This window comes from Centruroides vittatus, unplaced genomic scaffold, assembly GCF_030686945.1.
Source record: "Centruroides vittatus isolate TY-2023 unplaced genomic scaffold, ASM3068694v2 contig_474, whole genome shotgun sequence".
Taxonomy (NCBI): Eukaryota; Metazoa; Arthropoda; class Arachnida; order Scorpiones; family Buthidae; genus Centruroides; species Centruroides vittatus.
In genome coordinates this window covers 3,400,624-3,425,276 of record NW_027122266.1, presented here as the reverse complement: position 1 = coordinate 3,425,276, position 24,653 = coordinate 3,400,624, and the positions used below count along the sequence as shown (strand labels likewise).

At 30.3% G+C, this 24,653-nt stretch overlaps 3 protein-coding genes across 3 annotated transcripts in view; 1 reads left to right on the top strand and 2 right to left on the bottom strand.

Moving 5' to 3' along the window:
- The window catches only part of srl (spargel), a 42,191-nt gene extending 39,132 nt beyond the window's left edge, over window positions 1-3,059 (bottom strand). The window contains exon 1 of the mRNA XM_067273258.1: window positions 2,953-3,059. Coding sequence (XP_067129359.1) covers window positions 2,953-2,954 — 2 coding nt within the window. The 5' untranslated portion in view covers window positions 2,955-3,059. The remainder of the gene's footprint in view (window positions 1-2,952) is intronic.
- Window positions 3,060-3,475: 416 nt separating this feature from the next.
- LOC136977810 (valine--tRNA ligase-like) lies at window positions 3,476-7,455 on the top strand. Its single transcript, XM_067273388.1, has one exon. It carries the CDS (start codon window positions 3,609-3,611, stop codon window positions 6,639-6,641), a length of 3,033 nt encoding a protein of 1,010 aa, XP_067129489.1. The 5' UTR covers window positions 3,476-3,608; the 3' UTR covers window positions 6,642-7,455.
- Window positions 7,456-16,078: 8,623 nt separating this feature from the next.
- LOC136977809 (F-box/WD repeat-containing protein 4) lies at window positions 16,079-24,000 on the bottom strand. Its single transcript, XM_067273387.1, has 9 exons — window positions 23,514-24,000; window positions 21,518-21,616; window positions 21,258-21,440; window positions 21,053-21,191; window positions 20,883-20,974; window positions 17,142-17,207; window positions 16,883-17,026; window positions 16,680-16,815; window positions 16,079-16,324 (listed from the first exon to the last, which is right to left on the bottom strand). The coding sequence occupies exons 1-9, from the start codon at window positions 23,723-23,725 to the stop codon at window positions 16,160-16,162; spliced, it is 1,236 nt and encodes a 411-aa protein (XP_067129488.1). The 5' UTR covers window positions 23,726-24,000; the 3' UTR covers window positions 16,079-16,159.
- Between the last annotated feature and the right edge of the window lie 653 nt (window positions 24,001-24,653).

Here is a 24,653-nt window from a genome sequence, read left to right as displayed (position 1 = left end):
AGCAAATTTTGTTTAATTTAAAAACAAAGAATAAATTTTAAATTAACAAAACAATAAAAAATACAATAGCTTAGAAAGTAATAATAATGAAAATTAACTATTAACTTTTTTTTGAAGACTGAAATAAAAATCATATAATTGAATGTATAAAATAGAAATTTTTATCTAATTATACTTGTACAACTAGTTTTATTAAGAATAATACAAAAATAATAAATTTCAATTTTTATAAATACTTGGCAAACTTTTACAAATAAATAACTGACAATATTTATTTTTAAACAAGTCTCAAAATTATTACTATAATAGACATTTATTACATTTCTGTTTTGATTCAGAAATTTAAATATTCTATTTTATTTATTTTGAACTAATTTGTTTTTAATTATAAAATAATAATAAATGTTAGAATTATCTTCAATTCTTTATTGATTTTTTTTTTATTTACTTTTTAATATTTGATAAATTTTTATCTGTATCAGTTGATTATTTAAATTTAGCAAATAACAACCAATATTGATATTCATTATCAGCACATCCTCAATATACATATACATACGTATTTATTTATATATTTAAAAATAATAATGTTTTCATTATTTATACATACATAACCTATATAGAATATGAAAATGTATTAAAATACTTTTAAGTAAATGTAAATCAATATTCAATAATTATCTGCAGTTTATAGAAACTTTCACCTAATAACAATAATTCTTTGAGACTAAAATTAACAGCAGAAAAATATAAACAGAGTAAATTTCATTCGATGGTTACTTTAAAGATTATATCATTAAATCTCTTAAAATTATGTTGTTAAAGAAAAACCTAGATTATTCTGAAGATTAGAATAAGATTGTCTGAAAAAAAATTTAATCTTTATGATCCTTGTACACAAATATGAATTTTTTTTAAATTTATTAAATAAAAATCAGAAACAGGCCAATTTTAATGTTGATATATTCTTGGCCTTTAGTAAATAAGAAAATTATCACTCCTATAATGAAAAATAACTAATTCCATACATTCTTATTGTGGAATAAAAAGAATTTAAATTGTATTTTCTGAATAATTATTCGTTAAAAAAGTTTACAATAAAAAGAAAATTTTCACTCTTCTTTTAATGTGGATTTTTTTAACATGGAATATAATGAAATAAATTTAGATTCTTACATAGGAAATTCAATAATAAATGCAATAAGCAACAAAATCATTTACATTTATTTCATCATTTTAAATAAATGTATGAAAATACAAAATTTGGTTAACTAGTTTAAATTTAAAACAATTCAATTAAAAAAAAAAAAGGTAAAAATAATTAAATGGTTGCAAACAGTTTAAATGCATTTATCAGAGTTACTCTTAAGCTGTAAATTGAATGAGTTTTTGTAAGTTTATAAAACACTAATAAAAAAATTGTTATAGAAATAACCTGAAGTAATCAACTATAATAGCTATATTGTCATTTAGGAACACACACACACACACACACCAAACAGTGAAAGAATACAATATTGGAAAAAAGCACGTTTAGTTTTGAAGATGATAATGAACTATATATATCATAGACTTTGTAAACCTTATACACGTGGTACGATCCAAAAGTTCGGGGAATGCAGTAATCTATGACAACAAAAGCATGTATTTGAAGTTACAGCATATGAAATGGATTCTACCAAACCACCTCTATGTGTTCAGGTTAATTTCACGCATGTCATGTGATTAAACCGCGAGCGCTGCTGTTTTTTTCCGGAAGATAGTTACCTTTGTCCTGCGATGTAATCAAAGTGGAGTTTCAAGAACAATCTCCAACATTAAATTTTCTCAGCATTTAGATAAAACACCTACGGAGATTTTAAAATTGCTAAGAAAGTTGTACGATGATTCTACAGCAAAAGGTCACGGTGAAGTCGAAATGTTGGAGGTTGTTCTTGAAACTCCACTTTGATTACGTCGCAGGACAAAGGTAACTACCGTATTTTACGGACTATAAGACGCTAGGGCCTATAAGACGCACCTTAATTTTTAAGCAATTTAAAAAAAAAAAAAAATACCTATAAGACGCTATGGACTATAAGACGCACCTGGATTTTGGAGGCAATTTTTCGAAGAAAAAAGTGCATCTTATAGTCCGTAAAATATGGTATCTCCGGAAAAAAAACAGCAGCGCTCGCAGTTTAATCACATGACATGGGCGAAATTAACCTGAACACGTAGAGGTGGTTTGGTAGAATCCATTTCATACGCTGTAATTTCAAATACATGCTTTTGTTGTCATAGATTACTGCATTCCCCAAACTTTTAGATCATACCATGTACAAAAGAAAACAGAAAAACCAATTGCTTAATTTCAGATGCATCCCATTTCAACTGAAATATAGTCTGAGAAAATACTAGTATTCACTTGTTCGTTATCATCTTCAAAACTAAACATGCTTTTTCCAATATTGTATTCTTTCACTGTTTACATATATTATTATTATTATTATTTATTTGCACAATGTGCAGCCTGGTTATGCATGAGCACTACCAGGAAACTGTTTACATATAATAAAATCATAATATATTGTTTTACTTTCTTTAAAATTATATTATTCTGATTCCATATCAGTTGAGAATATCTATGTAATTTCCCGCCAACAATTATATTATATTACAGATGTTCATTATATTTTATATGTTAATGATATAGTAGGACGTAAAATAATATGATTTCAGCGTAAGCGCTTTTCTAAGATAAAGATAAACATCAATAAAATGTAGTTTTAAAAAAACTTATAACAATATTATATTTTTGAACCGTTTATCGTAAGCATGGTTGCAGCTATTTTACCCACATTTTACTTAATCAACCACACCCACCACGTGAGCAATATCTCTAATTAATTATCAAAACTTTATCCGAATCAATCTTAAATATTTTAATACGTTAACTTTTCATTTACTTACATTCCTATCTAACGGAAATCAATTAAAGTTTGCAAACTTTCTATTTTTTACAAATGACGTTTAAAACACCTAAGAATAATTTTACTAAGCACGTGGTTTACACTGATAATTCGAAGTTGCCAACCTATCGTTAAATCTATTATCTGTATAAAATTTTAAAATAGTTAATTCTGTAAAAATTAATTAATGTTTATATGTTACATATATTTTTAGAAACTTGATATAAGAAAATAGTCAGTTTATTTTAAGATATTTGTAAAATATTAAAAATTTATTTTTAATAATTCATTAATATAGTTCGAAAAAAATAATTCTTATTAAAATTTTAATATTAAAACGATATATCTTAATAACTAAATACGTATTATGAAAATTATTAAATTTTTATCTATATACGTATTTAAAATTATAGATTATTATTAAAAGTTTTACTTTATTTTTTCATTTTTTGTTAATATAATAAATAATACAATGTAAAAATTTAAGTTTATTTATTTAGTATTTTAATTTTAATTGGGCGGATTGATGTTTAAAGGAATTTGGCATTCGTTCAAGAGAAACATGTGTTGTTATGGAGGTAATGTCGAGTTTTATTTATGTTAAGCCTCTTATAGTAATAAAGTATTTAATGTAAAGATCGTTTTGAATTTTTAAAAATGCTTAAAGTGTCAAAAAAATCTTCTTATTTAGTATATTTTACTGCGTTTCGAATTAACAGATTTTGTACCAGTACAATTCATTTACAAAATACTAGAAAACTTAAAAAATTAAGTGTAAAAGATGTTTCTGGTACATTACCTTCAGCATATGATCCAAAACTGGTTGAATCAATGTGGTACGAATGGTGGCAAAAACAAAAATACTTTAAACCTGATGATCCTCTGCTGAGTAAAAATGAATCAAAAGTATTCTCTATGGTAATACCACCACCTAATATTACTGGACCGCTTCATCTTGGTCATGCACTTACTATTGCAATACAGGATACTATCATAAGATGGAATCGCATGCTTGGTAATAAAGTACTTTGGATACCGGGTTGTGATCATGCAGGTATCGCCACGCAAGTTGTGGTAGAAAAAAAACTTTTTAATGAAAGAAAACAATCTAGACATGAAGTTGGAAAAGAAGAATTTTTGAAAGAAATACATAATTGGAAAGATGAGAAGATCAATAAGATTCATGAACAGTTTTATAAGCTTGGATCTATGTTAGATTTTGATAGATCTGTCTTTACGATGGATTCAAATATGTCAAAAGCTGTGAGAGAAGCTTTTATTAAATTATTTAACCAAGGTCTTATTTATAGAAAAGAAAGATTTGTTCACTGGTCTTGTATCTTACAATCTGCAATTGCAGATTTTGAAGTAGAACATCTGACACTGAATGGTAGAACAATGTTGTCTATACCGGGAATGAATGAACCAGTGGAATTTGGTATAATTGATAGATTTGCATATCCAATTATGAATAGCAATGAACATATTATAGTAGCAACTACAAGATTAGAAACTATGTTAGGTGATACGGCTATCGCGGTTCATTCACAAGATAGTCGATATCATAATTTTATTGGAAAATTAGCAACTCATCCATTCACTGGAGAAAATATTCCAATTATATCTGATGATTCTGTTAATATTTCATTTGGAACAGGAGCATTAAAAGTGACACCTGCACATAGTGAAATTGATTTTGAAATAGCTGAAAAATATAATCTTCCATTTCATGAGATCTTTGATGATAGTGGAAAAATTAAAGAAAACTATGGGCAGTTTAGAGGCTTACCTAGATTTGTTGCTAGGAAGTTAATTCGTGAAGCATTAAAAGAAAAGGAACTCTATCATGGAAATACAGATCATGCTACTACTATTCCTATATGCAGTAGATCAGGTGATATAATTGAACCTCGGTTAAAAGACCAATGGTATTTGAATTGTTCAGAAATGTCCAAAAAAGCAAGCCAAGCTGCTGAAAATGGAAATATTAAATTTATACCAGAAAGATATAAAATTATATGGCAAGAATGGCTTAAAAATATTCAAGATTGGTGTATATCTAGACAAATATGGTGGGGACATCAAATACCAGCATATCTTGTTCAGAATCTCTCTGAAGGTAAGAAAGTATGGATAGCTGCGCAAAATGAAGAAATTGCAGCTATAGAAGGATCCAAAAAGTTGGATACTGAGAAGTCAAACCTCACAGTTAAACAGGATGAAGATGTATTAGATACATGGTTTTCTTCTGCATTAATTCCGCTTTCTGTTCATGGATGGCCAGATAAGTTACAGTCAGATTTTTATCCACTTAGTTTAATGGAGACAGGTCATGATATTATTTTTTATTGGGTTGCAAGAATGGTTATGTTAGGAGAACATTTTACTGGAAAGCTTCCATTTGAAAATATTATTTTTCATGGTATTTTATGTGATAGCTTAGGCAGGAAAATGAGTAAATCTTTAGGAAATGTTATTGATCCTATGGACATTATACATGGAGCAACACTTAAAAAATTAAAAGAAGTTGTAAAAGAATCCCATAGATTAGGTTATTTAACTGATGAGGAGCTAAATCTTTCACTTCAGGGCCAAGAAGAAAATTTTCCAAATGGGATCCCTGAATGTGGTACTGATGGTCTTCGCTTTGCATTGTTACTACATAATTTTAAAACAGAAAGAATTAATATAGACATTAAACATATTCGAAGTTGTCGAAATTTTTGTAACAAAATTTGGCAGGGCACAAGATTTTTTTGTAAGACATTAGAAAAATATAATCCAGATTTCTTGCCAGAACGGTTATCAGAGAAGCATATATTAAGTGATGTTGATAAATGGATTTTAAGTCGCTTAGCTAATGTAGTTGAAATTTGTAATGACTGTTTTGAAAAGTATAATTTAAACCATGGAGCAAGTGCAATTCAGAAATTCTGGATCCAAGAGTTTTGTGATATCTATATTGAGAGTGTTAAGCCATTAATTCATTCAGATCAACAAAATGAAATTTCCAAAATATGTGACATTATGTTTAACTGTGTGGAAACTTTCATTCGTTTGATTAGTCCCTTCATGCCATTCCTTTCTGAAGAATTATATCAGCGTTTAGCTACAATATTGGAATGGGATTGGGAAGAAAGTGTCTGCATAGCACCATATCCTAACATGAAGGAATGGGGTGTATGGAGAAATGAAGAACTGGATGATACATTTAAAACTGTTTTAGAATTAACCCATGCTATACGATCAATGAAATCTTTTTATGGAATGTCTCATAATAAACCTGTTATTGTAATTAATGTGAAAAATAATAATTTATTTCAAAATCTGGTACCTTTTAAAACCCTTTTAAGTACATTATGTGCTTTACAATCATTAAATTTTCAATTTGGTAAAGATGAAGACTGTTTACAAATGAAAGATCGCAATTGGGTTTCCAGACTGTATAATAATCAAATGACTATTTTGATGGAACTTCAAAGTTCATCAGAAGAAGAACAAATATTATCAAGAAGAAAGAAAAGAGAGAAGATCCAAAAAGAATTAGAAAAATTAAATAAAGTAATGTCAGATACAAATTATCGAAGAAAAATTCCACGAAATGTCAGAGAAGCACACGTTGAAAAAAGAGCTAATTTAGAAGCTGAACTTAAAAGAATGACTGAAAATGAAAAAATGTCACAGTTTTAAGTCCTAAACACTTATTTATTAATAAAAAATCTGAACTTAAAATCTCTTAGATAAAGTTAACCGTATCAGTAAACTTTATATGTGTAGTCTGTTTTAAGAAATTGATGTCAAGTTGTTGTCATTAAAATTATGTAATGTTGACTATTTTTTCAATGATCACAGTCAAAAGATTATTAATGTCATGAGTGAAACTCAAATAAATTTAAATTTTAAATAAGTTTTTTAATTCTCTCCACAAAGTTTCCTTTTTATTAGAGTATCTTAGAGAGAGAATCTATTTTAAAATTTTGAAAAGAAGTTTTGAAGTATATGAATCTTTACTAGGCATTAACAGTGAAATGACATTAAATAAATAGAATGGTTTTGAAATTTATTTATGGTATAACAATTTTTTTACATTATTATGAATATTTATTTCATTGTTAATTATACTGCTGTAAATATCTTTCTTCTTTTAAAATTTCTAATTTTTATACAATAAATTGTTGTAGTTTATGTTTACAATAAGTTGTTTATAAAAGACTAAATGAAGGTTTTTTTCTAGTCCATGAAAAGAAAAATAAGCACTTTGTCATTTAAGTGTTAATTTTATATAGATGAAGATTACTATAAATAAAAAAATTCAACTAACTTAAATAATATGGTGTTTTGATAAAATTAGTTTTAATTGCCATTTAATTTATTAAATTGATTGTATATATCCTAAGGAAAATGCAAACCTGACAACAGATAAACATAATTTTCAAAACATGGGTATGTAAAATTTCCATTGTTATTCTTATATACAGTAATTTCGACTTTATTCTCCATTATTAGTTTGAACTGAAATGTAATGGAACACTTGTATTTTTACTTTAGCGTTTTTAAATAATACATTAATTTTCCCTGGTTTGTATAAATAAATTTACCATACTCTTTAAACTACTCGTACAAACGAGTATTGGATCAGAAGCGGAATTTTCTGAGTATACACGATAAGAGTTCATACCAATGAGAAAACAATACAAATCTATGTATTTTTATTGGTATAAATACAATTTAATTTTTTAAAATCATATTTAAAAAATTAAATTTTACAGCAGAAGAATAAGACGGAAGCAATACTTCTCTCTCAATTTATAAAATAGTCAAATTTTATTCTTAATATTCCGTAATCTGCTTTCTTAAATCAATATATATATAAGTGCTTTCCCGGCTCTGTTATATATAACGGAAAGTATGGCGATCGGTCAAAAAATGATCCCCAAGATTTTTATATTCTTGGATTCTGATCCTTGAAACGTCGAGAAATGCAAAAAAAAAAAAAAATCGGGGATATTTTTCTGTGATTGGGGCACAATTTTGTTCACCCTCTTTGAGGCTTAATAATTCCTGTGCTTTTTGTCGAAAATTTCTGAAATTTTGCAGGGAGATTTGTGTATTAGGGCTATTAAATTTTGGTTATTAAAGGTCGGGTGGAGAGATACAGGAGGGTCGGACTTAAATGACGATTTTTCTCGTATTAGCGTTTGCAGAATATATATATATTTTTTATTTTGTAAAACACTTCTCTGCCCTCAAAATTAAGTTTTTTGCCATTTTATAATACTTGAAACATTTTACATTATTAATTAAGACCTGATAACTGATGGTGCCAAACACAAGTTCAAAGTTTAGCGAGAAAAATTACGCTGCAGGACTTTTTGAATGCTATCATGAGTTCGGCCAACTCGCAATAAAAGATGAAGAATAGAACGGATCGAATAACCCATAAAAATTTTCAAAGAATCGAAACTGTCGGTCTGTCCTCGGCCACGCGGCCATATGATGCGAAGAATTTTTTTTTTTTTAACTCCGCCCTGTAGGCACTAAGAGGGCCTTGTTTTTAGCATGTTCTTTATGGGTTCGATCACGCCCACAATGAGGCGGTTGGGTGGTGAGGGAAGGGTCATAAAAATTTTGTCGTTATAGTCAGATATAATTTGACACCGGATGGCCGAGCGGTCAAATTGGCAGCCTACCGCTCTGGAGGAACCGGAATCGAGTCCGGATGGGTCGAAAAATCCCCAGGAATTTTTTGGGGGTGTTCCGTTCAGATATGTGGACCCCTCCCTCACCACCTGTCCGGCCCATTGTGGGCCTGGCCGAATCCATAATGGGCTTGCTAAAGAGGCCCTATTAGTGCCCAAAGGGCGAAAAGAGTTTAAAAAAAAAAAAAATTATACTTGGATGTTTAACGAGTGTAAAAATTTAACTAAAGTTTAAATCTAAGTGCAATATGTGAGGTAATAAAATTTAAATTTATAAGAAAGTTCATTTTTAATCGGAATGAAACCAAAAAAGAATCAGTGAATCATTTCGGAACATATGTTTTATTTCGTTTCGTTTTCAAATTATCTAAATACTGCATCAAAATGTAATTTTGTAGAAATTTGACGAACGAATTCTTTTTATTTTAAAATGGTCTGTCTATGTTTTTTCGAATCTCGCTTTCCCGACTATTGTTATGTCGTTCTTACTTACAGTAGTAGTAAAAATATTAACTAATAATTACAGATCATTTTATGCATCTTAGTCACGCGATATACAATACTTATTTGGGGCTCTTGGTTTGAAAAAGTTCCGGAAACTCTTTCGTTAACCTTGTTACGATTCGTCGAACAAGCAGTTTCCTTTACTAACAAGTAAGCAAATAGGTTGACTTTGCTACTGCGCAGTTTTACAGCATGGTCAAGATTCGTGAAACGAGCTGTAATAAGATGGTGTAATTATATAACATTATTATGTCAGCGCTGTAGTCATGCCAGGGAGTCGCCCTGATACATATTTTTATAGCAGGGTGAAGCTTATACTTTGTAAATATGTCGGTTGGACCAGAGTTGATAGATATACTGATCTATGTTTTAGAGTTAATGTATCAGATAGCCGACAGCTCGCGCTCGAGTCGCTTTGCGGCGGGTAAAAGCTGTTTTATCCGTTTGGTTGGTAGTTTTGCTGTTTTCAAGCAGTTTTGTAATTTTTTCTACTGTTCTGTCAAGAAAAGCTTATAAAATTCAAAAATGTAATTACTAGTATCATGTGTAAAGAAGGAAAACGTATATTTGGTTTTGGAGAAATTTAATAAAATGATACGAAGGCTATTTTTTTAAATAAGGTCCGTTTTTTAATAAGAAGAAAAATTACTGTAAATATCATTAAAATATATTTTTTTCCATATTCTACATACTTTTATCTACTTTTCTACATAATTTCCATTTTGTTTAAGCATTTGTCATATCGCTCAACAATTTTTTGAATTCCGACTTCAAAGAAATCTGCCGCCTGTCAAGAAGCCCAATCCACGACTGCAGTTTTCACTTCTTCTTCGTCGTTGAAATGTTGACCACCAAGGAACTCCTTTAAGTATCGAAACAAATGAAAATCACTGGGTGCAAGGTCTGGACTGTGTGAATGATCGTATCGAGTCAAAACGATAAAGCACTTTAATCTTTTTGTTTTGTGATCGTCAGAAAGCAGTCTTGGAACGCACCGAGAAAACAATTTTCGATAATTCAGTTTCTCCGAAACAATGGTATACAAAACTGATCTTGAAATCTGTAGAAATTCAATTGATAACATTGAAATCGTGAATCGTCGGTCCTCTCGAATTTTGTTATCCACATCACGAATCAAATCTTCAGAAATCAGAGAAGGTCGGCCAGGGCGTGGCTCATCATGCACATTAACTCGCCCATCCTTGAACATTCTTACCCATTTTCGAACTTACTGTCACTCATAGCATTATCACCGTAAACTTCACAAATCTGACGGTGAATTTCCGCTGCTGCCAAGTTTCTTGCATTCAAGAATCGAATAACAGATCGATCTCACAGTCGGCGGGAGACTCAATTATCTTAAACATTTTAAATTTCTACAGCTCAGCATACAGACAGACGATATGGCTGCAAATGGCGTCAAAACACGCGCCAAGCTTGCTCGGAGAAGAAGCGCATGCATACTGCCGTGATTGCTCATTATTCTCACTTTCATTCACAAACGGACCTTATTTAAAAAGTAGCCCTCGTAATTTGAAATTACAGGCGAGGATGTGGACATATTGAATCGAAAATAAAATTATTTTTTAAATACCTCTATTTAAGTATTGCTACATATTCTGAAAGCAAGTTTTGTACATGATGTTCTGTTTCTGTATAAACTTTATCTGTTTAGGCGTTTTTGCATTTTTTTGTTGTAATTTAATACATATGTATTACAATATAATTGGGAATACCAGTGATTCTTTAGTGTGCCGCCACTGCGAATACCCATACATAAACGACGTCAGACAAGTACCGGTAGTTCAATCGGTTCTACTTTCCTAGGGCACGTTTGGAAATTGTAACTGGTGTTACCGGTAACTGCCGGTGGTTACCAAGGCGTGTAGAAAACGTTACCTAAATAACCAACTGCGTTTTAAAATCACTCTTATGACGTCATCGGTTGTCCTGCGGTACTTACCGAAGTAACCGTGTGTGCCGCCAAATTTTTAAATTATTAAGTGTATCGTAACGAAAAAAAGTTGAGAATCACTGCCATAGCTTATCCTCTGAAGCATTTAAACAGCCATAGAAATTTTATCCAGATAAAGGCAAACTTTATTACTTTCCGGCTCTGTTATAGCCTATATAACAGAGGAAAAATATGGCGATCGGTCAAAAAATGACTCCATCCCCAAGATTTTTACATTTTTGGACTCAGAACACCTGGAAACGTCGAAAGGTGCAAAAAAAGTCGTGCTCTCTCCACACACTAACATCCATATGGATGTTAGTGTGTGGGGGAGCACGATTTTGTTCCCCCTCTTTGAAGCATAATAACTCCTGTACTTTATGTCAAAAATTTATGAAATTTGGCAGGGAAGTTTGTATATTAGGGGATTAATGCTATTAAATTTTGATGGTTTAAGGTCGAGGGAGTGGGTATATACAGGGCCGGCCTTCTCGATAAAGGGGCCCGGGTGCAAGAAACTATTTGGGCCCAAATGTTTTTCTAAAATAAAAAAATTTACAAACACGAACATATATTAATGCATGTTTATTTAAAGCGTGATTTTGTTCTTGCTAATACATTAATTACTTCAGAAAAATTACTAAAAATACTGCATTCTTGATAATGTTGGGGCCCCCTCAATCGCGGGGCCCCGGTGCGTAGCATCCGCCGCACCCCCCCGATGGCCGGCCCTGGGTATATAAAGGGGATCGTGTGTCATATCTTGAGTAGGGTCAGACTTAATGACGATTTCACTTGTTTTTAGCATTTACAATTTTTTTTTTTTTTATAAAACCCATCCCTACTCTCAAAATTATTATTTTTTTCATTTTATAATAATTAAAACTATAAAAAGTTTTTAATAAAACATCATAACAGATGTCACCACCAAATGTTGCCAGCAAAGTTAAGCAACTCCGTGAATTGTTTCTTAAATCAGGGCTGTGGAGTCGGAGTCGTCAAAAATCCCACGACTCCGACTCCTTTTTACTTTCCCAACTTGTTATGTATATAAAAAAACGAAAAAGTATTTGAATCGTGTTACATTTGACTCTCCGAGTTTTTTGCAAATCTACACGTTTGGAGATCTCTCGAACCCAAAAAATGTCAAATAAAGGGAAAAATTCGCGCGTCCAGGCGCGTATGTTGGCGTCTAATTTGTTTAATTTCTTTATTCTGTCCTGAACTATTAAACAATATCTCAGAATGAGTAAAGTTTAAGAAACAAAATTTGGCACAGTAGCATGTGTATAAAGGGCATTAATACTATTAAATTTTGGTTCTTTATTAAAGGTCGACAGGGTAGAGACAATTCTCTATACACTCTTAGGCCGTTCGACCAATTCCTACGAAACTTGGCAGTTAGGTTCAAGTACTTCTAACTTAGACGATGTCGTACCGATACATCCCACTCCAAAAATCTATTGCATTTCTATCAATCAATTGATTTTTATTTACATTCGATTATCTGAGTAGCGCCATCTATTGGCAAAAAGTTAACAAAATAATTAACTAAATATAATTCTTACAAAAAAAAAATATGATATTAAAAATATATATATTATATTCACTGAATTACTACAACAATGATATAGCGCGAAATACATGCGCCAATACGCCATTACTACGACATGTAGGACATAGCATTTGCTTGTTTGGAGTGTAGTAATGTTTTGCCCCTATACATCATACTCTTCCTGTTAGCAATAGAGTCGTGCAGATTATGTATCTAACTCCATTCGGGGAAAATTTTTGTATAGAAATAACGTGAGTTGCAGTACAAATCGGAAGTTCATATATAGGTAATCTGGTCCTTTTCTGTTACGATTTCCATGTCTGGTCTCGACTTTCGTCTAACTCCGTTCTCGAAATTAAGGAAGGTCTGAGACGGACGGGCGACTGGGAATTTATAGCTCTACAGTTTTTTTCAAATTGTAACCCAATAAGTACTCGCCAGTAACCGAATGGATTAAACCACCGAAACACCATTAGTCGGTCGTAGGTTCGCGGATGGCCAACAGACTGGCCACGTGTTTTCTGGGTTTTCTTCGCGTTAGTAACACTTCATTTGGACCAACTTTACATAAACGTCTTTCCGGGATGCATCCACCTCCGCAGATCGCTTACTTGTCGCGTTGACATAACCAAATAAACCAAACTAATTCTAACGAGCGATTATTTATTGTGACATCATCACAATGCCGAGCTGCAACTTTTCGTCACCATGTTCTCAATTCTTTTAGTGCCCCTCTGTCATACTTTTCCTATTAGCAATAAAGTCGTGTCAGTCATATATCTAACTCCGTTTGGGGAAAAACTCTGAATCAAAATAATGTTACTTCCGTTCTGAGATTGCAGTTCGTATATAGTTAATCTGGGCCTCTTGCTCTACGCTTTTTACATCTGGTGACTTCTATCTATCTAACTCCTTTCTCGAGATTAAGGAAGGACAGATAGATAGATCACGACAATAGGAATTTATAGATTTACAATTTATTAAAATTACAGCCCAATTTTCCCATAAACGCAATACTGTGCATACTTCAAGTTCATACACAAACGCAATTCATAAACAAAAACATACTTCACCTGTAGTTCATACAATCTGTTATCAAAATTTCAACACTATTATCACATTTAAAAAAAAAATCTTGTAAAATGCTAGAATAATTGCTTTTATTTAAACAAGTCATACGAAGTCTCGGACGTTAAGGTTAGAGCTAGCAACTTCGACCAGGTGCGGAGCCATCACAGCCCGCCCAATACGGATTATTTTTCAAATTTTAATAATAGATCGGTATTAATGAGTAGTCGTTGAGCATCCTTTCTCCCCCGGGAGTTCAATGACTACTTTTGGTCGAATTTACTTCGACTGCCTTCTGCACAGTTCCTTCTTTCTATCGGACCAGTGGTATGGAGGCATTCGAATAATTACATAAATCATATTTTGTGCTGGCCGGTAACCTTAAGTGGTTTTCGAGGGTGCCGTGTTTAAATATTTGGTCTGTTTTTTCCGAAATTTGATTGGTTGGCAGATTGCCGTTTGATTTTCGGCTGTGAATGGTACAGTTTCTTAAGAGTTAACATTAGAAAATATTATATTTTCAACTCCTATCTACTTGACCATTGAATCTGTGCCATTTCGTACCTTCTGAGTATCGTGATAAACGTGAAAATGGTAGGCTAAAATAACCAAACTATATGCTTTTCATTTTAATGTTTGCTATATTATAGTATTTGATTTGTATAACTACAAAGGTTATCTTATGTGAGGGTTTATCACACCAAGTGACCAATCTAATACATTTTAAAAGTTCTTTATTTCTCTGCTGTACACAATTTAGAGAATTTTTAAAATATGTTAGAGTGGGCACTCAATGTGATAAACTCTTAGGTAATACAACCTTTGTAAATATAAATAAAATACTATAATAGAAAGGTTAGAAGTACAAAATAACCTCAACGTTTGTTTTTATTTTTTGCCCGGGCAACAACGGACTTACCTGCTAGTATATACGGTAAAATACCAGTAACATGTCTTTCTTTTAGACGCCATCACCGTCAATTTCTAATAATACTGTTTGAGTTCTTGCCATTCTATACTTACCTATTTTATTTGTCAACCTGCCTGTAAGTATGATCCTAAATAGTTGAAATTTCCATTTTTTAAACTCATCCTGAAGTCTAATTCCCTATCTTTCCTTTAACTGCACATATCTGAATTCCGAGAATTAAATCTACTGAATTTAAATCACTCTCTCTGTATCTGATCCTAACATTATCTCTCAACTTCAATCACTCTATCTCATTAATAAAATCGTTATTTCAATTCAAAACTTTTCCCCTGAAAGCAGTTAACAGATGACTTGGATGACTCTATTGTTAAAGGAAAAGTATGATCTTCAGGGAAAAGACCCTACTAATTTGAAGTGGAAAGCATATATTTTAAATTAAATAAATTAAAAATATGATTAAAAATTGCAGCCCAACATTGTGACGATGTCACAATATATAATTGCTTGTTAGTATTAGAAATGCATTTCAGACTCATAGTTCCTGATCAGTCCAACACTAGTATTGGATCTTACTTATACTGGCAATCTTGGCTATTTAGCTGACCTGCCAATATAATGGCACTTTCTTTAATGAAAGTCTGGCCATTTTTTGCATATGAAGAGTATTTTTCTGGTTTGGTTAGGCCTACAATGGATACAGCCAAATAGGGAGGATAGCCTACATTAAATTTAGTTCATTAAAGCATTAGGCTGCTACTTTGGACAGTGAATGGAGGAATATCCTAATCCATACCAAACATGCTAAAATTTTGGAATTTCATGATTCTGAACACAGATTGTAAGTAACATTTGAAATTTCTAATTATGCTACAACAATTTTCAATAAAACTGTTGTTGTTTTAGCAATAAATAGATGAGGAGTAACTAATTGGAAACAAATCAACAATTCAATTAAACACATTTAAAAATCAGAAAAATTGTTAATTGTATACAAATTTAATATAAAAGATTTTGTGTAATTTATTAATAGTAGTAAACCTATAATAAATTGTTACGTAGGTTTATTAAAATAACTTTTAATGTAAAACTTTACTGAATATCATACATTAGTAATACCTTCTAACATTTCATACATACACATTGATTTCATATAAGTTCACTCTTTATACTCATAAAACTCACACTAATTTACAACTTTAATGATATTGCAAAAATTTATTAAATTCATAAAATACATGAGTTTTTTTTTTAAATCACAATGATTCAAGGCTTCATGAAATATTAAATATTTATAAAATATATTTAAGCATATATTTTAATTTCAAAAGATTATTTAAAATATTGATGGAATATGTAAATAAAAACACTCATATAATTTACTTCATCTTTTAGAATCATTAATAATTCTCACAAAACTGTATTTAAAATCTTTTTATTAAATCCATAAATTTTAAAACATCAACAAAATTTATTTCATGGCTGCATATTGACTAGTTGTCAAGTGGTAATTCCATTTGTATATGCATATCTAAAAGTTTGGTTAGTGTGTGTTTGACCAGAAAAAGAAAGAACATTTAGAGATCGATCAAGGGCAACATATGCATGACTGGGATCAAATGTTACAGAATACACTGGACTGTTTCCACGACCAACATAATACATCTAAAAAAAATCACATATTAAAATATTTATATTTTACATAAAAAATTACTAAGTTAATATTAATTAAATTTTTAGTAAAAATTAATACTTTGATAAACTAATTTAAATTTAAAATTTTTTACTGCTTAAAAGTATTTTGATAATAAAATAAATAAAAATAAACAACTGGATTCTCTATCAAGATATTTAAGGCTAATTAATTACTAAGTAATTTGTCTAGAGAATGGCAGCTTAACTGCTTACCTCTAAACAAATTACTTAGTAATTAATTAGCCTTAAGCAGCATGATAGAGAATTTGGCTGTTTGTTTGGCATTTAACTTAATTATCATCATCACATTGGTTAAAAAGTATACCTGTAAAGATTTATTCATTCTTTTATCCCATAATCTAACTAGTCCATGTCTTGAAGTTCCACTAAGTACTGTCATATGATGATCAGAAGCAACACAATAAACTGCAGAATCATGTGGATCTTCCCATTGAATAACACTAAATGAAATATCCAAAAAATTTTATATAAAAATTGATTTATCTTAATAATTAAATATAAACCAACCATTCTGTTCCACATCTAGTATCCCACATCCTCACACATGTATCATAACCACAAGATAGTAATTCAAATGATGATTCTGGATAAACATGAAGTACTCCAGCTCCATTTCTATGGCCATTTCCAAAAGTACAAATTCGACTACCACTATCAATGAATTATACAGAAAAACTTTATATAATTCTAATAAAAAAGTTTTTTTAAACAAATTTTTAAATGTAGCATGTAAAAAATTCATTTATTAATAATAATCATAACATACATTTCTATATCATACAGTTGTAATGGAGGAATGCCATTATATCCAGCTGAACCTACCAACAAAGATCTGGAGGAAAAAAAAATGAAATGACAAAAATTCTATAATTATATTTCAAAGTTAGATGCAATGTCATTTATTTTGCTAACTATGCAAATAATTACAAAATAGTATACTACATCTATATAATTAAACTACAGTAAACTTGTAAGAGACAATCACCCTAAGATGGTAACTTGTAAAAGCTAGAAAATTGCAGATATTTCAACATTACCATCAAACTTTCCACACAAGATACCCTGTTTAAAGATAGAACCTGTGAAAAATGAATGGAAACTTGCATGTGTTATATCTGTTATTAATTCATGTTAGAATCTGCCACAGATGGAAACAAACATTAAATCAAAAAGCCTGACAAAAACATTTGGAATGAAATCAAATCTATATTTATTTTGCTTATATCAAAATGGATTTTAGAAATAATTTAGTTAAATACTGTCATAATTTACATAAATGAATCCATAAATTTGTAAATGTATCCATAATGCATTCATAAATTGTTTTGAAGGAAAAATATGGGACTTCATCCAATGTCATTAATGAACAAGCTACAGTTAATATAATTAATGAGTGTCTAATATTGAAGAATGAAGTGAAATATGTTAAAAACTAAAAACTTTATTAAGTAATCTTAAATATGTTTATATAAAAAATAAATTGCTGGAATAGGTTTTTGTCTAAGTATTTACAATAAGCCAGTTTAAAGTCAATATATGAGAGTAAATATGTTTATTAAATCTTAAAACAAATTTATATTTAAAACATCTTTCAAATCCTATAAATGCCAGTGAAGAATAGTCATCATTTTTCAAATCAAAAATAATCTTAAATTTTTAAAACCAGCATCTAAGAAATGTGATATTTCTCAATTAATAGTCAATTTCATTTTTGACAGAGAAATTACTTATGTTCTTGAAAAAAGCTGTTGTAGTAGTTGTAGTAAAAAAACTGTTTTATCAATATAAAAGGTATGTGATATGTTTGATCATTCAAATATTGTGGGCATTCCTGCAAATATTACTGTTAACATATTATCTTCCAATACATAGTTTTTATATAGTTCATATTATTTAGTCTTATATGAAAATAATGAAATTTATTTTTTCCAACATTGTTTCCTTTGAGCATTACATTAATTCCTCTTCATTAAAATAAATTTAGTTGAACATATTTCTTGAGAATCCCTTTACATCTACAACTGTTTTCTTGATTATATTTACACAGTATTTTATGAGCTGATTATATTTAGTTTGCCTAGGCATAAGACTACATAGAATATATCTTCATGAATTATTCATTTAGGCTGAAAAATGCTATTTCTTTTTTAGTACAAATATTATTTGTATTAAAAGAATATTTTGTTGCATCTGCTATGAACAGGAATTTTTATTCCAGAAATCAAGTATATTACACATAGAAATAGACATTCTCACTTTACTTTTTTATATAGTTTCCATTCTCATTAATGCATTTGTCATATTGTTTTACCAGGTTAAAAAATCCCTCTCATAAAAGTCCCTACTCTGCTTGTGGGCAAAGTTTTGAGTGGCTTTGTCCACTTCTTCACTGCTGGTGAAATGCTGCCTTCTAAGACTTTTTTCAAAGATGGAAAGAAGTGGAAGCCACTGACATAAGATCCAGACTGTAACAAGGAGGATTTGGGTCATTCCCAACTGAGTTTGGCAACATTGGATGCTGTTACCACATGTTTTGCTTTGTCACAAAAAGGATAATCCCTAAACTGAGAAGGCCTTTCTTTTCAAATGGCAGCTTTCAATGTTGTCAGTATGTCATAGTACTTGATGGTATTCACAGTTCCATTTTCCAGGAAGTCCAGCAACAGCACACACTCCTTTAGCATCCCAAAACACTAAGAAGAATCTTGCCTACTGACTAGGCCATTGTGAACTTCTTCTTCACAAAGAAACCTTAGTACTTCCACTCCATGAAAGCAAATTTTTATTCCAAGGTGAAATGGACCCAACTCTCACCCCTTCATCACAGTTCAGAAGAGAAACTGGTTGCCTCCATACTTGCACTGCAAGAGATGTTGCAGGCTGATGCTCATTCTGGCTGCTTTGTGATCAGTACTTTGGCACCAACAACACAAGATTGCCAGAATGAGCTTTAGTCTGTATGTTGACACTGCAGTAATGCAACACATCAAAGATCATGTAGTATACTTGGACATAGCCAATATCCACTTTTGTGGCATTTTCCACAGCTACATGTCTGTTGATGTGAATCATACCCTCTACTCTTACAATATAATCCTCTCCAGTTGGATGTTGACAACTGTTCAGGTCACTGCTCATCTCTGACAATCTCAATGCCATCACAGAATTGCTTTGCACTATTGCCTTTGCTTTGATATTACATCCAGTCTGTACACCTCCATCAGCCAGTATAATCTAAATATCTTAATCTTCATTATTGTTACTTTTTGCATGAGTGACATCTGGCTCATCTGCTAGTTTTTTTTTTTTATAAACTCATCTCTACCCTCAAAATTAAGCTTGAGTTCTAATATGAGTACAGACAGAAAAAAATCTTACAAAATTTGATGATGATATTTAATATTCACTGGAAATAATAATTCACATTGACTACTCTTCAAGTTTGGATATTAAACAGCAATACTATCCAGACATTATCCAAAATACAACAACACAGCATTTCTCACAACATTGCCACCAACCAAGTTTCAGTAGAGCGTTTATTTTCCGCTCTTAAAATTATTAAATATGATTTAAGAGCTTCAGTGAATGCTGACTTAATAGAAGTGATTTTTTTTGTAAGGAGTAATTCAGTTTATAAAAAAGATGAAAAATAATAAATTAATCAACACGGCAAAATAAGCAACCTTTTTTTTTCTACCAGTCTAAATGTTATATTTCTCATTCTTGATTTAGTTTAATGTATCTGTAGACTTATATATTACCCAATATACTTGTATATTATGTACAACATTTTTATTAAACTGATTTGTTTGTCTAAGAATGTATTTACTATTTTTACTGTATTTATTGCCCACATCCTTCATCCACATCTTCAATGTGTGTGTTCACCATCATGTTTTTTTGGAGTAAAGCATGAGTACATACTGTGTATTTGCAATAACTTCAAACAACTACTACCCATGCACAACATATTTCAAGTATATCTTCATAGTTTTTACCCTATAAGTGCACTTGCTCCAAAAATATAGCTATGAAAAATTTATTTTTTGATTACTCCACATAAAGAAATAATAGTTTTTTTTCCTAAAGAAGATTTTGGATAATGTTTCTATTTGATCAATAATAATGAAATTTTTCTAGGAAGTATTTTAACTCTGTATTCATTACATCACTCAATGAAATATATTAATAACTTAGTATTAGTTTGAAAATGTGAATATAATTTTAAAGTCATTTTGCAAAACTGACAATTTCATGAAATTCTTATAATTTTACACATGACTCTTCATGTTAGGTCCATGAGATTATTTTTCCTCAATAATTTAAGCACAGATTGTGTTTGATATCTAACAATAAAAATAATAATAAACCACAAAAAAATGAAATACAATACATAGTATGTCAAAACTTCTTACTAGTGATCTTTTTTCTTAAGTATAAAAAGTGTTTTTTGTAAGAGGACAGAATGATATTCTATGATTATTTAAATATCAATATAACAAACCTGCCACAGGGAGGAATAGCCACAGACCATACTCGATCTCTAATTTGTAATAGATGCTGACAGGATGTACTCCCATTTTGGCGAACCCAAATCTAAAACAGTAAAATTTATTTGTAAATTCCGAATTGTATTTAAATAAAAATGGTATTACTTTTCATTTAACTAATTACTTTCACATTTTTGTCTCTGGAACCAGACACTATAACGTTATTCCATATGTCAACACTATTAATGTCACTATTATGGCAACGTCTTAAATAAAACATAAACTGTCCATTTTCTTCATCCCAACCACATATTGCACCATCTCTGAAAATATATATCAAAAATATATTTTAATCATAATTAATAATAGTAGTAGTAAAACAAACTTACCTTCCTCCACTAACAATAAGTCCTTCTCTGCATACAAAACGACAAACATCTTCTATATGTCCTTTGAGTGTGTGAATAGGCCATTTTGCTATGTTTCCATCGATGGCTCTTTCATAGCATAAAATTGTATTGGCTTTACTATACCAAAGATACTTATTATTCAATTGTAACCATGGCATATACCTAACAATTTACGTAAACCTCATTAAAATTTCAGAATTTACTAATTGAAATTCTTAGTTTTCTTTTAAAATTCTTACGGAGTTCGATGAACTAATAGAAAGTCTTCTGCAAGCTTGCCACATTTCCAATTTTGTGATATTCTGCATTTTTCTTTTGCAGAAAGCTGCCTAAATGACCTAAAATAATTAGGAATTATTTTTAAAAAAGAAAATAAAAATGAAATTTTTAAAATAAACAATTTCAGTTAATATTGTCATCAACAATTATTCAATACATCTGTATTATGTCTATTTGTTTAAAAATTCTAAATTCTTAAACATTTAAATTATTTTTTAACATCATTCTTAATACATGAGATAACACTTCACATAATACCTTCTGTAATGCCCCACCGATTATTATATTATCTACTACTATAAAAGCCAATATTAATATGACAATGAAATTACTTTTATTAAAAAGTAGAGTAAAAATAATGCTGAATAAATCAAACTGATCATAGATATTGATATAACTGATTTCTTATATGTAAATAATAGCATACAAAAAAAGATTTATCACTTAAATAGCATTAACATATTATTAAAATTATATGTTGAGAATAATTCATTTTGATTTGATTTTATTGCAGAAAGATGTTTGCTAAATGTTTTAATTTGATCAAACTATCTTGCTAAGAGTCACTCATGGACCCAAGTTTATTCTCACTTTTTTGTTCTTATGTATGTATACACATACACATGTATTTTATGTTTTAAAATGTCAAAAGGCATTAGCATACTGTTATTTATTGATATAATTTAATTTATATCTAAATGTATAAGCATGGAAAACATTAAAATAGAAATGTCACACAATATTCCTCCAAATTGCCTTTTGCCGATTACTAGATTACTTGTTTCAGAGTTGCTGATTTCCGATAGTTGATTTCTCCATCCCCAAATGTCTAAAGTAATTCCAAATATCTCATTTGAATGGTAATTGTTTTTTTTTAGGCAATATGCAAAATTTCAAGATTTTGTATAAAGCGGTCGCCATATAAGCATTAAAAAGTGAAAAAATTGTCAAAAAAAGCTATATTTTCCTCTTCTTCATTAGACACCACACACACTCGTAGAGAAAAATTATTGGGTCTAGAAAGCTCAAATTTTAAACTTAAGCCTTTGTCATTTATCAGTGAGGTGCTGGCGAAACTTCCAGGTCAATAGGTCAAAGTTCACAGGGTTTCCCATACAGCTGTTCAGTTTTACAGCTTAATTTTATGCTTATAAGAATAAAATTGCATGGAAACAAATGAATTTTGTCCAAAATGTTATCCAGAATAACAAAAGCTGAAATGTATGCAAATTAAAATTTTCGATAACAATTTTTCTAAACAGCACAGCATATCAAAATCATCAGTCAGCAGCAAATTTTGTCAGCACCAACCGAAATGAATATTGAAAGTGTTTGGTTGGCAATGCATTTGGTCAGAGGTGCATTCAGTCGGCGTCACGTTGGTCGGCAGCGCTTGATCACAGAGCACCAACCAAATTGTACATAATCGTCTTATGTCTTGAAGTAATAATATAATTATTAAACAAAAAACAATTGACATCTAAACAAAAACATGCGAGATGTAAAAAAATTGCACCAAGTAAAAACTTATGTCAGTTTACATGTTTCTTAGCATTTTTTCTTTGGTAAAGATAAGCTTGGTGCTTGGAAGTGAAATGTAGAAAATAATACAGGTAAAAATCATGTGGGTAACACTTCCAAGCACCAAGCTTATCTTTACCAATGAAAAACTTGGAAAGAAAGAATTCGACTGTCGTCTAAATTGTCACAAGTTTTTACTTGGAGCAATTCTTTTACATCTCAGATGTTTTTGTTCGGTTACTTAATTTCTTGTCAACCTGTTGAGAACAAAACAGATTTATAGATTCAAATTACTATATTGGTAAGATATACTCAAAATTTGATTTAAATTGCTCAAATTAAGATAATAAACCAAACAAACAGTAGTATATAGCAACAGTAGTATAGTTTTTAATTCTCACTGATCAATTTATTTAAAAGGATTGAAGATAATACCTCTTTTTAATCTCTTGAGATATCTGATTAGTCACAACAGCATTTTTACTTCTCTCTATCCACACATAGTCGTTCTTAACGATCAGATTTAATCGTTTACAGACAGAACTTAATCTTCCCAGTGATTTCAAATCCAAATATGATAAAATGTCGAAAATGACATCAAGTGGGAGGGACAACAACCCGATTTCGGTCTCGAAATTTTGAGACATAGTCCAGTTCGGTTAAAAAAACACCAGTTACAACCTGGATACGATGTATTACAACTAAATTATGAAATTTTCTGCTCATTTTTTGACAAAAGCTCATTTTCAATCTATAAAAAAAGAAGGAATATGGATGACGTCCTCCATCTTGCGACTTTATACTCTCAAACTAAAAACGTGTGTTTTGCAAAACTTGACAGATAACGGTAAACCATGGCCAGCAGCTGGTGATGCGTAAACGGTAATCTACTATCACTAAATAATTTAATACTTATTCAAAATGAAAATATGGTAAATTTAATAAAAGAAAATAATTCTTAAAATTGATGATAATTCATTTCTTATTTATTGTAAGAACCGAAAGTGATTTAGTATAATGAAAGTTCAATAATGGCCGGATGGCGAAGTCCAACGAGCTAGAAATATACTACATAGAGTGGTTGTGACCACAGATTGACCTTAGATACAGCGCCTTGGCGGCAACGACGGGTACTATCGACCGCCATTTTACTATAGGTCAAAACATTGAAGCCTATACGACGTATTGAGCAAATTGTCATTGTAAAATCTATTTCTCTCATCTAATCTGGATGATTTTGTTTGCCCATAAATTTCAGATTTATGCAATTAGATAAGTGATATAAATTAGTTTATATAAGTATAGTTATATAAATGTGATATAAATAAGTTTCATTTCAAATTTCGGCATGGCGAGTAGGAGTTCGGCCTAAACTTCTTCATTTTTTTGTGTTTGGGGTTAAAATTATGACGTATTTTTTTAAATGATGATTAATTAAGCATTTATGAATAATATTGTAAAGAAACAGACGATTTTAATCCAGAAATTATTTAATTATTTGATTTTTTTTCAAGGGATGTGAAGTACCTATAAAATTCAAATATATTTCTGTTCATAATAGCTTATCATAATTCT